At 43.7% G+C, this 16,849-nt stretch overlaps 1 protein-coding gene across 8 annotated transcripts in view; it reads left to right on the top strand.

The window, feature by feature from the left end:
* The first annotated feature begins 997 nt into the window (after positions 1-997).
* b3galnt2 (beta-1,3-N-acetylgalactosaminyltransferase 2) overlaps positions 998-16,849 on the top strand; it is a 49,901-nt gene continuing 34,049 nt past the window's right edge. For 6 of the 8 annotated variants that reach the window (XR_011340115.1, XR_011340113.1, XR_011340116.1 and 3 more), the window contains exons 1-2: positions 999-1,222; positions 9,844-9,961. Coding sequence is in view for 5 of the 8 variants with exons in the window: in XM_069885154.1 (XP_069741255.1) it covers positions 1,111-1,222; positions 9,844-9,961 (230 nt within the window). In the remaining 3 variants the exon portion in view is untranslated. Of the gene's footprint in view, positions 1,223-1,399; positions 1,543-9,843; positions 9,962-16,849 lie in introns of those variants that run through there. The other 2 variants (XM_069885156.1, XM_069885155.1) reach the window with 2 other exon arrangements.

The raw sequence follows: 16,849 nt of genomic DNA, 5'->3' as shown, positions 1-16,849 counted from the left end.
GTGACTGTTCTTGACACCTTTTTTGATCTACAATCTTCCCAGAAAGACTTGCTATTTCTTATTCATGATCATTTGGCTGATCTTAGACTAGCCCTGCTAGTTAAAATCAAGAACACCTGAGGGCAGGATTTGAATATTTCATGAGGTTTGGGATTCCACTTGATTAGTCTTCCTTTTGTGCATGGCATTGTTTCTGCAATTTAAAGTGGCGCATTGAGCACATATATCTAAAGTTAAATTGTCTCATTACTATTCAGATATAATTCCTCTTTGTTACAAATGAAAAATAGGTGATGCTTCTTTAGTTCATACGTTCTGGACCTGCCCTGGCTTAGAAGAACTTTGGAAAGATTTTTTCAAACACTATCAGTAATTCTTCAGTTAAAATTGGGAGCTTGCCCTTTATTTGCTAGTTTTGGATTATCTCAAGATGTTGACATCAATTCAAAGCCAATTTTAATCTTCTACCTCACTGATAGCCAGACATGCAATTTTGTTTAAATGGGAAGATAATATTCCACCTGCACAATGGTTGTGATATTATGGCTTATTTAATTATAGAAAAAAAATTAGATATGCTATCAAGGATTCAAATGTTAAATTCCAAATGACATGGGGCCCATTTATTGACTAATATCATAATCTCAAGATTTAAGATTGTTTTTGGCACTGTGTTCTCCAAGTTGGTGGTATTTGATTCATACGTGACAACTTTCAACCTTGGTTAGAGGAAGGGGGTTTTGAAATTTTTATTTTTGGGGTCTTTTTTAATTGTTAAATCTTATTTTATTGTTATGTGTGCTTTAGATTTACTTATTATGAGAATATTGTCTAACGTTTTAATTTTTTTTCCGAATGTTGTACTGTTTAATACATCAAAAGAAAAAGGTTGCCACTGGGAGAAGAGACATGCTCCCAGCCTCCCTCTCCAATGTTAGTGCTGCCCCTGGCCAGCGCTGGAAACTACAACTCCCATGGACCACCGCACATTCCGCGGCTGCGCATAACATGCGGTGCAGAGGCCTCCTGCGCTGTCGGCGGTGAGGGACACGAGGCCGTCCGATAACCGGCGGGGGTACATCTCCAGAGAGGGGGTTTTCACGACAATCAATGCGGAGCGCGGCTGCGCTGGCGGCGACCTGCTTTTGTGTCCTCGCTGTCGCCGTTCACTTTGGCCTGCGGCTCGACGACGGCTTGCGCGGCCGCTTCTTCCAGCTCCGAGGTAAGGGGGGGCTTGAACCATCGAGTAGCGCCCCGACTGACGCACGGGGTCGGATGTCACGCTCCCTGCGACGTCTCGACTGCCGCACCCTTTTTTTTTCTTCTGGGCATGCGCCTTATTGAGCTCGCTGCTCATCGTGGTTTCTGCGGGTGGGTGATGTCATAGGGGGTCAGAGTTCGTCACTTTCAGTGGTAGCCTGAGTCCCTGGTTTCTTGCAGTCCTAGTTGCACTTTACATGCTGGATAGAAATGATTCCAAGCTCATCAATGATCTACACCACCAGCACCCGCTCTGTTCTTGCTGCTGCCATCAGGAAAGAGGTACAGGTGTCACAAGACTCGCACCACCAGGTTCAGGCCATCAGACTCCTCAACAACAAACTCATTCCGGGGCTCCTTTAAGGACTCTTACTTGTGCACTTTAATGATTTCTTTTCTCTCTGTATTGAAGTTTGTTTACATATTTGTTTACATGTGTACATTGAGCCAGGTTTTTATTCTACTACCAATAAGGACTAATTCTGGCCTGCTCACAGGAAAAAAATAATCTTTGGATTGTCTGTGATGTCACTCTGACAGTAAATCTGGAAAGTGGGAGGAGATGGAGCAAGGAAAAGAGTGAACAATGTGCTCAAAATCTCGAAGTAGTGAGATTCTCCACTCACTTGAACATAGGCTGCAGAACAATCAGTTGGTAACTGCAGCTAAACACAATCTCCTGGAGGAACTCAGCAGATCGAGCAGAGCAAGCTTTCATGAAGGGTTCTAACCTGGAGCGTCTTCTAATGCTGTTCAAAGGGGTGGGATTTAAATTTAGATATTCAGCATGGTAACCAGCTCTTTTGGCCTACGTGCCCATGCTGCCCAATTACACCCAATTGACCTATAACCCCAGTACATTTTGGAGGGTGGGAGGAAACCGGAGTCCCCAGGGAACATACAAACTCTTTACAGACAGTGCAGGATTCGAACCCAGATCCCGATCGCTGTAACTGCATTGCACTAACCACTATCCTAACCATGCCGCACTAAAAGGGATATGAGAGGACAGTTTTTCACTCAAGGTAGTGGGTTCATGGAACGAGCTGGAAGACAAAATGTTGGAGGCAGATCACCAAAGGCGCAACTGACTCATAATTAATTTTACATGAACATGAACATGGGGAATAAAATTCTGGAGATTTGATATCGGCAGGGGATCTAATATATTGAGGGCTGCTAGGAGGGGAGACAGCTTATGTCTTTTGAGCAACTACAGGGTAAATACGATATGTCTTATGGTACCTTTCACTGTTTCCTCCAGTTAAGATAATTTCTAAGGCCCTACAATGACCCTAGTGAGGATAAAGCGATGCTTCAACTGGAAAACACACCCAAATTTACTTCAAGAATGTACTCTAAGGTGAAAGCCCCAAGGAGGGGCTACAATAGATCAAGAGAGAGATGGGAGTCAGACCTGGGCGTCACAATTGACGAGAGATGCTAGTTGGATTGTTATTAATTCGAGGTACAGACTGGTTCAATTCAACTTTCTGAACCAGCTGTACCTCACACCGCAAAAGATTTACAAGGCAAAACCAGAGGGGCCGGAGAAATGCTTCAGTTGTGGAGTGCAACCTGGTCCCGCACAAAGGTAGCCCCATTTTGGCAGGACTTGGCCGACATACTAACCAGAATAATGAGGGTAACCTTTCTGCTGTATCTAACGTTACTGGGGAACCTCATGGCCATAAGCTACAAATTAACCAAATTCCAAATTCAATTTGTATTTATTTATTTATTTGTTCAAAGCAACCAAAAAAAATAGACAGCGATGACCTGAAAGTCTGATTCCCCTCTTCTTATCAATCAGTGGATTACCGAGATGAATAGCTATATTCCAATGGAAATAAATTACGTATAATGTTAGAAACCGACACCCCAACTTTGTTAAAATTTGGCAGCCATATTTGATGTATACGAGAGCACAGCTGTAGCTGATTAAAATGTCTTACAGAGATCTACCAATAAAGATGGATTCATAAAAGTAATTATATAAGGGGGTGACTCCAGAGCCTCTATGGACACTTACTGGAAGCACCGACTCCACATTCAGCCTCTTTTTTTCTCCTTTTTTTTCCCTTTTCATTTTCTCTGTCTTTCCCTTTTATTGTGGGAGGGGGGAAATTGGAGGGAGAAGATTGCTGGGAGATATTGATATATTCTGTAACAGTCACTAATGTTATCTCCTTGTTTATCGATGGAAGACAAAAAATAAAATCTTCTTTTAAAAGTGTAACTTCCTGCAGTCATTGGGCTTGGAGTGCAATGCACAAAAGTGCTGGAGAAACTCAGCAGGTCATGCACCACCTATAGGAACTTAAAGGTAACTTGCGTTTGTTACCCTTCACTTCCTCTAGATACTGTGTGTCCTGCTATGTTTCTCCAGCATGTTTGTGCATTGCCCAGGTTAACAACATGGGTGGGAGGGTATGGCATTTGGGACGAAGCGAAGCTTAGACGAAACTGGACCAGTGAGCCTGGTTCTGAGCTGTGGGACTCTGACTACATGTGAAGTATCTGGTTTTCAAAATGGCCTCATCAGTCAACTTAAAAATCCATAAGATTGGAATGGAAGTTCATCCTCCTTAATCCCAAGGGATTGCCCGAGAGTTTTTTTTAAAAAACACTATCTTCTCTGTCTGAGGCTTTGGAGGATTTGCTTCCAATGTCTTTCAGACTAATTTTGATGCTGCCACTGGTGAGAAAAGATGTGTAATGTGGCAGCAGTGTGGGTAGTCTGGGGGAAGTTGATGAGCTCCTATTATTTAGACTTCCGCGTACATCCAAAGCATGGATTTGAAGTTGTGAGTGGCACTCCACCCAACCATGAGTTGGTAAAATATTTCCTTATTATATCATGGCCAATTTTGTGTCTTTAGATGAATCTCCATCATATGTAGTGAGTGCATATAAAATGGATGCTTGTGAAATTTGTGAATTCTTGGAGCTGCCCTATCCAAATTGGAGGGAGATGGTGTTTGTTTTTACACCATTCCTTTCACTTACTGGGTCACTATCCTTGTTTGGTTTCACAGTCAGTGCTGCTTGTGCGTCATAACCTGCACTCTCTGATCTTAGCAATCAATCGTGGATCTTTTCAGCAAGATGTATTCATTTTTGAAATTAAGAGAGGTCACTGGTTTTCTTTGTCTTCCTCTAATCTTTCTATGCACATGTTTCTTGGCTGTGTGAACCTGCCACCAACTCGGTATCTGCCATTTGTGTTCGATTCTTCAAATCTGTCTGTAATCTTGGTTCCCCCTTTCTCAGAAACACACAAATCTCTGGAAAGATCTGAGATCTTTCTTGAGTCTCATGGCATACAATTTAGAATCAGAGTAAGAATTTATTGTCACGAATGTTACGAAATTTGTTGCTTTGCGGCTGCGTTACAGTTCAAATCAGTGCAAAAACAAGAGAAAGTGAGCTCGTGTCTGTGGTTCATTGTCCATTCAGAAATCTGATGGCAGAGGGGAAGAAGCTGTCCTTGTACAGTTCATCTTCAGGCTCCTGTACCTTTTTCCCGATGGGGCTAGTGTGAAGAGGGCGCGGCCTGGGTAGTGGGGGTCCTTGAGGAGAGAAGCTGCTTTCTTGAGACACTGCCTCTTGTACGTGCCCCTAATGGTGTGAAGACTGGTACCGATGATGGCGCTGGCTAGGTTCACAACTCTCTTCCTTGTTCTGTGCATTGGCACGTCCATACCAGGAAGTGAAGCAACCAGTCAGAATGCTCTCCACAGTGCACCTGTAGCAATTTGCAAGTCTTTGGTGACATACTCCTCATGTTCCTCATGAAGAAGAGCCGTTGGCGAGCCTTCTTCATGATTACATCAATGTGGAGGCCCCAGGACAGATCTTCAGAATGTTGGCACCCAGGAACATAAGAAATACGAGCAAGAGTAGGCCATATGGCTCATCAAGCCTGCTGCACCGCCATTCGATGAGATCATGTCTGATCTGATGTTAGGCTGAACTCTACCTACATGCCTTTTCCCCATATCCCTCAGTTCCCTTACTGTATAGAAATCTATCCCACCTTGTCTTAAATATATTCACTGAAGCAGCCTTCAATGAGCAGCGAATTCCACAGATTCACCACCCTCTGGAAAAAGCAGTTCCTCCTCATCTCCATCCTAAATCTACTACCCTGAATCCTGAGGCTATATCCCCTAGTTTTGGTCTCTCCTACCAATGGAAACCACTTAACTACCTCTCTCTTATCCATGCCTTTCATCATTTTATACGTTTCTATAAGATCTCCTCTCATTCTTTTAAATTCAAGCCCCAGATGACTCGATCTTTCCTCATCCCTGGAATCAACCTGGTGAACCTTCTCTAAAACCACCTCCAAAGCCAGAACATCCTTCCTCAAGTAAGGAGACCAAAACTGCATGCAGTACTCCAGATGCGGCCTCACCAGTACTTTGTCCAGTTGCATCATAACCTCCTTGCTGTTAAATTCAATCCCTCTAGCAATGAAGGCCAACATTCTGTTTGCTTTCTTAATAGCCTGCTGCCCCTGCAAACCAACCTTTTGTGATTCATACACAAGCACCCCCAAGTTGTTCTACACAGCAGCAGGCTGCAACTGTTTGCCAGTTAAATAATAATCTGATGTTCCATTCTTTCTTCCAAAGTGATCACCTCACATTGTACTCCATCTGCCAGACCCTTGCCCACTCACTTCTCCTATCTATATCTCTCTGCAGACTCTCCAAATTTTCTGCACAATTTGCTTTTCTGCTCAATTCTGTGTCATCGGCAAACATATACCCTATACTTTGACTCCTTTTCCAGATCATTAATGTATATCGTGAACAGTTGCAAGCCCAGCACCAGCCCCAGTGGCATCCCGCTCTCCACCAGATAAACATCTCTGCAGCCCAACTCTGCTTTTTATTGGTCACCCAATCCTCTATCCATGCTAATACGTCACCACCAAATCTATTCATCCTTATCTTATGTATGTCTTTGTAGAAGAAAATCAATCTTATTGCATTGAAAATGTTGCAAATATGTGTTTTTTTTTAAACAAAGCCTGTCTTTTTTCTTTTTCTCTAAACTAAGGAACCAGCCAGATTTGACTGGTCTGCAAAACCATGCCTTAGACATATTATACTTTGGAATGTGCTCTATGTACAGAGAAAGATAAAAGTTGCTTGTTCTTCTGCAATGTGCTATCTTCCTGGAGAAAGCAGAGTTCCATCCTGGTGTAGATCAGGAAGGTCTCTCTGTGATATCACAAAATAAAGTTCTCGAAGTAAAGTCTGAAGTCTCCACCTGAGTTATTTTGCAAAGAGATTTCCCCAACAGTCTTTTATGTGGCACCTTATCAAATGCCTTCTGGAAATTCAAGTAAATATCGTCCATCTGCTCCCCTTCACCTACTTGAATTTGAAGTCCTTAACATTTTCCCCTGCTGACCCCTCGATGCGGACTGGTCTGTTTTCTTCTGATTTCCCTTTCCTGAAGTCCACAATCGGCTCCTTGCTAACGTTGAGTTCAAGATTGTTGTGGCATCACTCAACTGTCTGATCTCTCACCCTCCTATGCGCATCATTGACATTTGTGATTCTGCCGACAACAATGGCGTCGTCGGCAAATTCGCAGATGGCATTTGAATTGTGCTTCGCCACAGTCATGGATGTAGAGTGAGTAGACCGGCTGGTGGTTTTGCGCACATCCTTGAGATGTACCTGTGTTGATCATCAGTGAGGAGGTGGCATTATTTCCGATCTGCACTGACTGTGGTCTTCTGATGAGGAAGTCTTGGATACAGTCACAGAGATGGGTCCAGGGGTCCAGGTTTTGAAGCTTGTTATCCAGCACTGAGGGTAAGATGGTGTTGAAAGCTGAGCTGTAGTCTATGCAGAGTAGCCTGATTTACGTGTTGCTGTTATCCAGGTGATCCAGAGCTAAGTGTAGATCCAGTGAGATTGCATCTTCTGTAGAGCAATTTGATGGTAGTGGGTCCAGATCTTTATTTAGGTGCATTAGTTCTGGCCAGGACCAACCTCTCAAAGCATTTCATCACAATGGATGTAAGTGCTACTGGGTTATAATCAAGGAAGGAGTTCACCTTCCTTCTCTTGGGCACCAACCGGGATGATTGATGCCTTTTGAAGCAGGTGGGAATCTTCAACTGCAGCAATGAGAGATTGAAAACGTCTGTGAATACTCCAGTTAGTTGGTTGGCACAGATTTTCAGTATCCTGCCAGGTATCCCATGAGGGCCTGATGCCTCAAAGGATGTTCTGACATTGTCCTCAATGATAGATATCAAAGGATCATCAGCTTCTGCAGGGATTCTCATAGGTATTGTTAAATTCTCCTTCTCAAAGCGATATATCCCACACTGTCTGTTATCGAATCCCATGTAAGGAGTTTGTACATTCTCTCCGTGTTTGAGTGGGTTTCCTCCCACTGTTCAAAACAAACTGGGGTGAAGGTAAATTGGGTGTATGTGGATGGCGTGGGCTGAAAGGGCCTGTTATAATTTAAATTAAAAAAAAACAATTAAAAGTTGTTCAGCTCATTGGATAGTGAACCATCACAGCCATTTCTGGTGTTCAGCCTCACCTTGCCATATCTGGGGACTATATGACTCTAGCTTCCTTCGGAATTGCCCCCTTGCTGCTTGTGATGGCCTTCTACTAGTCATACCTGACTTCCTCTAGAGATCTGGATCACTGGCTTAAACACCATCGATTACACTGTCAGCAAGTTGTGTATCCCAGTATGTTCGCATGGACACCCACTCTTCTGCGCACACTCTCATACCTGACTTCCTCTAGAGATCTGGATCACTGGCTTAAACACCATCGATCACACCGTCAGCAAGTTGTGTATCCCAGTATGTTCGCATGGACACCCACTCTTCTGCGCATACTCTCATACCCGACTTCCTCTGGAGATCTGGATCACTGGCTTAAACACCATCGATTACACTGTCAGCAAGTTGTGTATCCCAGTATGTTCGCATGGACACCCACTCTTCTGCGCACACTCTCATACCTGACTTCCTCTAGAGATCTGGATCACTGGCTTAAACACCATCGATCACACCGTCAGCAAGTTGTGTATCCCAGTATGTTCGCATGGACACCCACTCTTCTGCGCATACTCTCATACCCGACTTTCTCTGGAGATCTGGATTACTGGCTTAAACACCATCGATCACACCGTCAGCAAGTTGTGTATCCCAGTATGTTCGCATGGACACCCACTCTTCTGTGCACACTCTCATACCCGACTTCCTCTAGAGATCTGGATCACTGGCTTAAACACCATCGATCACACCATAGCAAGTTGTGTATCCCAGTATGTTCGCATGGACACACACTCTCTGCACACACACTCATGAAAATGGTGACAACTATGGCATATTCATTCAAGTTTGAGGATGAGTCCTTGAATATGGTTCAGTCTGCTGATTTAAAGCAATCCTGCAGGCGCTCTTCCACCTCCCTCAACCATATTTCCGCTGTCTTCACCACTAGTTCAGTCAGGGAGTACGCTGGGAGTAGAAGTATAGCCAGGTGATCAGACTTGCCGAAGTCTGAGGGGGAAGTCCTCAAGGGTGGCTCAGTAGGTGCTCTTCGTGGTGGTGTAGCAGTGGTCAATTTTGTTGGCTCCTCTGGTTTCACAGGTAATGTGTTGGTGGTAGTTTTTTTAGCGACTTCTGCAGGTTGACCTGATTGAAGACCCCTGCAGTGAGTGTGAAGGCATCAGGGTGTTGCTGTCTTTGGCCGATGATCACATTGCTCAAGCCCTCCAGTGCTAGCCTGATTTTAGCCTGAGGTGGAATGTACACTGTGACCAGGATGATGGCAATGAACTCCCTCTGCGAATAGAATGGGTGACACGATGTTCCAGGTCCAGGGAGCAGGATTGTGCTCCACGATGATGAGACCAAAGCAGCCTCCTCTGGCTTTTCCTGATGCCACACAGTGGAGGGGGAAGTCCTCGAGCCGCAGCGCTGTGTCAGGAATGCTCTCTCTCAGCTATGTCTCAGTGAAGCCCAACACACAGCAATCCCTCTGCTGCTGTAATCTGGCTCTGAGTCCATCCAGTTTATTTTCCAAGGATTGCACGTTGGCCCAGAGGATAGTAGGGAGTGGAGGCCTCATGACTGTAACCCTCCTGCCCACCCCCTTTAAATGGAGTCTTCTTTAAATGGCCCATGGGTCAGTTGTTTGCATCTTCTGCAGTTTTTAAATAGCCTGTGCATCAGCTGTTGGAGTTGCCTGCAGTCTTTAAATGACCCGCAGTTAATCCAGGTGAAAATTCTGAAGCTCCTCTGGGGAAGAAAATGCGAGAGATTCATTAGTGTTTGTGAGAAAGTGAGAAAATTTTACACTGTTTAATGCCTTTCTGGGGGGACTATTGTTCAGATGAGGTATTCATTTGAGGCTGGTCTGTCCTGTGAGAGAGACAAAAATCTCTTGACACAATAGCAAGGAAGACCAGGTGAGTTTTCAGTTTCTCAATTGGCAGTGTTTTGTTCTGAACTGCACCCATTCAAGGTACAGTGAAAACAAGCTCTCCTATGTTAATTGGGCATTAATTTTTTTTTTGTAGATTGGACCAAAGACAAGTATGATCTTGTGATTGGAATACTGTCAGCTCGTCAACATCACAACTTGCGAAATGCACTCCGGAAGACTTGGCTGGGGCACGTCCCACAACTGAACCAGCGGTGAGTGTGTTTGATCAGTCAGTGGTTTACTCATAAGATTTAGTTATTTGAAGAGTTCTTGGACCAAGAAGCAGCCTGGTACAGAACATAATAGTGGCAGAAATGGTTTCCTTTTCATGTAATGGTCTTTGCTTTTATTCTTTCGATAGATGTGTGCTTCATAGGCTGAGGCAGCAATTAATTTTCTGTCCCTCACTTTCCTTTGAGAATTAAAAAAAAGTTAGACATACAGCACAGTTACAGGCCATTTCAGCCCACGAGTCTGCCTAATTGCACCCAATTAACCTACATCCCCAGTATGTTTTGAAAGGTGGGAGGAGACTGGGAGAACGTACAAACTCCTAACTGCTATGCCAACCGTGCCAAGAAGGTGTGGGTGAGCTTGCCACCTTGTGCTACTGCAGTCCTTGAGGTGCTGTCAGGAAGGGAAGTCCAGTGACCCAGTGATGGTGAAGAAATGTTGATTGATTCGCAAGTCAGGAAGGAGTGAGGCTTGGAGGGGAGCTTCTGGGTGCTGGTATTCCCATGATTTTAGTGCCCCTGCTGGTAGAGTTTGTGAAGCAGTCTAAATTTATGAAGCCTGTAAACTTGATTTTCTTCTCTGTCCTCTTATTCTGTCACTTTCCATGATTTGTGCAGATACACGACTGGATTCCTCTGTTGCAGCAAGCCCTCAAGAACCATACCAGCTAGCTTACTTTGCCCATTCTTCTTTTTGCTGAAGTGCAAGACTATACTCCTCTCTGTATTAAATTCCATCTCCTACTGTCTGCTTCTTCAACCAGCAGATCTGTCATACTCCAAGTGTGACATCAAAAGATATCCATGTCCACATCATTAATCTTTTCTTTGGCTTGGCTTCGCGGACGAAGATTTATGGAGGGGGTAAAAGTCCACGTCAGCTGCAGGCTCGATTGTGGCTGACAAGTCCGATCCGGGACAGGCAGACACGGTTGCAGGGGAAAATTGGTTGGTTGGTTGGGGTTGGGTGTTAATACTGTACAGGTAAAAGAGGAAGTTCTAACTCAAACCCCGGAAGCACCACTGCCTACTGCCCTCCCATCCGATAAATAACATTTGTTCCTTTGGCCCCTGCTCTTTGCCTTTGGACAAATTTTATACCTTTCATTTCATTGGCCTCATATTTTCTAATTGTCCTTTGACAAATGGCCTGAAAATCCATTGTATTCCTTTCACCGATGTACTCTGTTATTTCATTAAAAAAATTCTATCAGGTTAAATTTAAATTTTGAACACTGCTACAGGCCATTTCTGCTCATGAGTCCAAGCCGTCCATTTTACACTCAATTAACCTACAACCCCCGGTACGTTTTGGATGTTGGGAGGAAACCGGAGTTCGGGAAAACCCATGCAGACACGGGGCGAATGTACCAACTCCTTATAGACTGCACAGGATTTGAACCCCAGTCCTGATCGCTGGCACAGTAAAGGCGTTGTGTTACCCGCTATGCTAACCGTGCTGCCCCATCTTCAGTTTTTTAAAACTAATCTGCCTTTGTTAACTCTAACTTCACCTGGTGCAGTATTTCTTTTCCCTTTGTTATTGTTTCTGAAAGGGTCTCCAAAAGCAAGGTTTAACTGGGGATTAGTGTGTGAGTGCAGGTGGTTGGCAACCAAAGGGGCCTGTTTCCATGCTGCATCTCTTTCTGAGTTGACAGACCAGTGGCGTCTCGCATGTTTTTGCAAGTTTTGAATAAGCCTTTTATGTGTCTTAAAATCATAATGCTGGTCAAACTCAGCAGTTCAAACAACGTACTCTATATAGCAAAGATAAAGATACATAACCAATGTTTTGGACTTGAGCCCTTCATCTAGGTAAGGATTTTACTTCAATCACGATGTCTGCAGTCTTTCGTGTTTTACCTTTAAATGTCTTCTTTGTCCCCACAGTGCTTCTTTGCTCGCTTTTCCCTGGGTGAATCATTGCATTAGAGGCAAGAATGAACAGCAGGATGTTTGTGAAGCTGCTTTCAGGTGGCCAGAATACCCCGATGTAAAGCAGCCTATTCTACCCGAATGTAGCTGACGGGAGGCCACCTGAAAGCAGAAAACCTGGCCCCGAGGAGTACTTACCCAACCCTCCTCGGGGAGGTATATTCTCCGCTTCCGAGCAGTCCCTAGAGGCACCTGAAAGTAACAGCAGCTGCTAGGGGGCGGGCTGATGACATCATGGTGACATCATCAGCCTGAGACACTTTGGCGCGGTTTTTGAAAAACTGGACAGTGAGCAAGCTCGGCATTACCGGTACAGTCACATTTTTCGGTATGTTAGAGGCATTTCTCTTCTCTGCTCCAGGCCTGCCATGATCCTGTGTCCCTTTCTGCTTCAGCCTCAACGCACTGTCAATGACGTCACGACAGCAGGCGGGACTACGGCCACAGTTGACAGGAGCTGGCGTTCGCTCCGAGGTGCCTCTCCTGCAGCTGGGCCTTTCGGGTGCCAGAACCACGCATTCAGTGCTGCCACCTGAACACCAATTCGAACACACCTGCAGCCGTATTCTCAGAGTGATTGCACCTGAAAGCGGCTTGAGATTATGGAGAGGCTGGAGGAAGCATTTCCTCCAGTATTTCTGTGTGTTTTCACTAATCGAAACCTATCAACCTCTGCTTTTAAAATATCCAATGACTTGGCCTCCACAGCTGTCCGTGGAATGAATTCCACAGATTCAGCACCCTCTGGCTGAAGAAATTTTTCCTCACTTTGGTTTCTCAAGAGATGTCTTTTTATTCAGAGGCTGTGCCCTATGGTCCCACACTTTCCTACTACTGGAATCATGGTCTCCACGTCCACTCTTTCCAGCCCTTTAGTTTCAATGAGATTCCCGCCTCATGATTCTAAACTCCAGTGAGGACCTGTCTGGAACCATCAAGTGCCTCTCATATGTTAACTCTCCCATTCCTGGGATCATTCTCATAACCTCGTCTTGACCCTCTCCAACACCAGCACATCCTTCCTTGAATATGGGGCCCAAAACTGCTCACAAAACTTTAGATGTGGTTTGACCTACACCTTGTAAAGCCTGTACTCAATCTTGTCTTTGCAAATGAAGCTGGACAGTGGTAAAAGTGTTGGTAGGGAGAAACTTTAGTTACAGTGACGTTAATTCTGAAGATTCAAGATCGTAATGGAAAGGGATAAAGTTAGGGTTTAAGTTAAGGACCTAAATTAGGGTTTAAGTTAAGGACCTAAATTAAGGGCTGATTTAAATATCATAACAGGAGATTTGGAGTAGATGTTTGGAGTACAGAGGTAATTAAAATTGCGAGGGATGTAGGTAATGGTCACAAAAGAGAAAATTTTAAGATTTTTTTGTGTTAGGTTGAGTGAAGGATAGTATGGACAGCATGGGATCATAAAAACCACAAAATTAATCTTATGGTAGATAATGTAATCCTGTAAACAAATCTGGTTAATTCCCTTACTAAATTACAGACTTTGTTAAAAGCTTATGGCAAAGTTTCAGGATACAAGGTAAACTGGGAAAAGTGAAATTATCCCATTAACAAATTTTGATCAGACTGAGTACCAGCGAACAAGTCCAATCAAATGACCCTCGGGAGGCATCAAAAACCTTGGAATAATGGTGGATAATGATCGGAATTTATATAAACTCAATTACCTCCCGCTACTTAGTAAAATTGAAGATTTGAGTAGGTGCGTGAACTTTCCCATTACTCCAATTGGCAGAGTCAACTGTGTGAAGATTAATATATTGCCAAGATTGCAGTATCTTTTCCTGTCCTTGCCCATTCCACTGGTCCAAACCTTTTTGAAAACCCTTAATAAGCATATTGGGCAATTTATATGGAACTGTAAAGTACCCAGAGTATCCATGGAAAAGTTAACAAGATTAGGAGACATCCAGTTGACTTGTTTCAAAAAATATTATTTGGTGGTCCAAACAAGATTCATTTCTTCATTTTTTGAGAGGGTCGATACCACCTCCTGGGTACAAATTGGATTGCACCCTCTTGAAGAGAAGGTGTATAATAATTTCATGTATAAATGAAATTCCAGAAATATAGTCAACAGGACAGACAACCCCATTTTAACACATGGTTAAAATATGAAGTGAGACCTGTGGAGGCTCTGGACTGAAAAGGGGATTGTCACCGAAAATACCTTTAAGGCAAAATGAACTTATACCCATGACCCTTGTAAGGCTGCCGGACCATATAACGTCACTAGTAGGGTGCTCAGAGGATGTGGGGACCAACTAGCTGACGTCCTCACAGACCTCTTCAATATCTTCAAGAGGCTAGTCATGAAGCGCATCAAGACTCATTGGACCCCATGCAGTTTGTGTATCATCCCAACCAATCTACAGATGATGCCATTGCCACCACGCTCCACCTAGCCCTCACCCACCTGGAAAATAAAGACTTGTTTGTTCAAATGCTGTTCATAGACTTCAGCTCAGCATTCAACACAATCATACTGCAGCACCTGATTATGATATTGAACCTGCTGAGCCTAAACACCTTCCTCTGTAACCGGATCCTCGACCTCAGTCAGTCCAGGTTGGAAACATCATGTCCAACACCATCACGCTGAGTACAGGGTCCCCCCAGGGCTGCGTGCTCAATCCACCGCTGTTCATCATGCTGATCCATGAGTGTGCAGCAAGATACATTTCTAATCACATCATCAAGTTCACTGACGATACAACCATGGTGCGGCTCATAAGCAAGAATGATGAGTCAGCTTACAGAGAGGCGGTGCAAACACTAACGGACTGGTGCAGAGGCAACATCTGAACATCAACAAACAAAGGAGATGATGGTTGACTTCACGATAGCCCATGGGTATCACTCTCCGCTGACTATTGATGACTCCACCGTCAAGGTAGTCAAGAGCACCAAGGATCTCTCCTGGTCCCCTAACACCAGATCCATTGCCAAGAAGGCCCAACAAAGCCTTTACTCCTGCGGAGGTTGAGGAAAGTCCAGCTTCCACCCTCCACCCTCTCTACATTCTACAGGGGATCCATTGAGAGCATTCTATGTAACTTCATCACTGCCGGTTTGGGAACTGCTGGGGTCTCCCTGCCATGATGGACATTTATAACGGCTATTGTTTGCACAAAACTGTAAACATTATGAAGGGCTCCACACACATCTTCCGCAATCTGTTCTCCTTCCTGCCATCCGGGAAGAGATACTGAAGCGTTTGGGCCTTCACGACCAGATTGCAAAAGGTTTTTCCCCCAAACCATGAGGCTTCTGAACTCTGGAGAGACAGGGCAAGCATATGTAACATGATATTTATAAGTGATATGTTATTTATATAAAAAAAAGTTTCTGGTGTAATTTACCAGCTCCACGGTCCAGAGGAAAGCTATCTTGTTTTCGCTGTACACTGCAAAAGGTATGGTATGAACAACAAATAAATGCGACTTGATTTTGAACAACAAGATTCTGAAAATAAGGGGATGCAATGTCTGGAGGACTGTTATCGAAAAGGACTTTTCATGTCATTTGAACAGCTGAAGAAGAAATATGACTTGTCCAATAAGACTTTTTTTTGTCACCTTCAGTTATGATCCTTCCTTAGGGGCAATTTGGGCTCGAAATGACTTTACTGGGACTCACTGAAAAGGAGAAACTGCTCCATGAAGGAAATGTACATGTTTATTTTTAGAACCTACTTTTTATTGATGAGTGAGACCCCAAAGCCAGGTTTGCATAAATTTAGTGTGAGATGGGAGTCAGACTTAGGCAGAACAATCGACGAACAACTCTGGACAGATCTATATCAATGCCAGGTATAGATTGGTCCATTATAATTTTCTCCATCAGCTACCTCGCCCCACAGAAATTACACCAGTATAAACCTGAATTATCAGAGATATGCTTAAGGTGTGAGATAGAGGTTTTTTTTAAATATTCTACCTGGCTTTGCATGAAGGTGAGGCCCTTCAGGTATGAACTCTATGACACCCTACCCAAGATCATGGGAGTCACCTTCCCAGTAGACCCAGAGCTTTGTCTTCTGGGGAACTTTGCCACAGTTGGTAGATCCCTAACTAATTCTCAAATTATCTTCACAGAAGTTGACTTGTGTGTGGCCAGGAAATGCACAGCGGTAACATGGAAGTCTGACTCCCACCTACTGATAGATCGGTGGTCTTCGGAGATGAATAGTTGCATCCCACTTGAAAAGGTCACATAAAATCTTAGGAAGGGATATAACACCTTCCTGAAAATCTGGCAGTCTTATTTAGAGCATGTAGGTACCTCACTGGTGTCAATATAGAGTTACGATCACTACTGGCTAGCCAGAAGACCTCTGTAAAGATTTTAACACTTTGGTATTATCATGTCTCCATATGTTTTACTGTACGCACTGACAATTGATGATTTTTTTTGTGTTTTTTTTTGTTCTTTCTCTGTTTAATAGAACTTGTATAGAGGGGAAGGGGTGGAGGGAGGGATTCTCTTGGTGTTTTGTTGGTTGATAGTTAAATATATTTTAAAATATGGATAAAATATTACAAAAAAAGTATGGGCAGTGTAGGGATAGACAGAAATATACAAAGTTCTGCATGTATACACAGAAGAAGGGATGATAGTGGGATTGTCACTGAGGAAAAAGAATGGAAAATGATTAAAAGGAGAAGAAGAATATGTTGAGAATCTAGCATCTTTGAAGTTGCTGTGCTCAGATAAAACAATTGGGAAGTGCGAGGGAACTTGATCGAGTATTTTAAGAGATTACTCACTCAGACAAGTTGGGTCAAAGGACCTCTTTTAATGCTGTTTTGCTCAATGAAACTATGACTCTTTTTGATACAAATATTTGCCCTTCTTTCAATACACCAGAAATGTGTAAATGATAAAAACACTTTGGGCTGTCTATTGCTT

The sequence above is a fragment of the Narcine bancroftii genome, chromosome 6, assembly GCF_036971445.1.
Source record: "Narcine bancroftii isolate sNarBan1 chromosome 6, sNarBan1.hap1, whole genome shotgun sequence".
Classification (NCBI taxonomy): Eukaryota; Metazoa; Chordata; class Chondrichthyes; order Torpediniformes; family Narcinidae; genus Narcine; species Narcine bancroftii.
The sequence above is the reverse complement of the archived record's forward strand: the minus strand, read 5'-3'. Positions and strand labels throughout refer to the sequence as shown.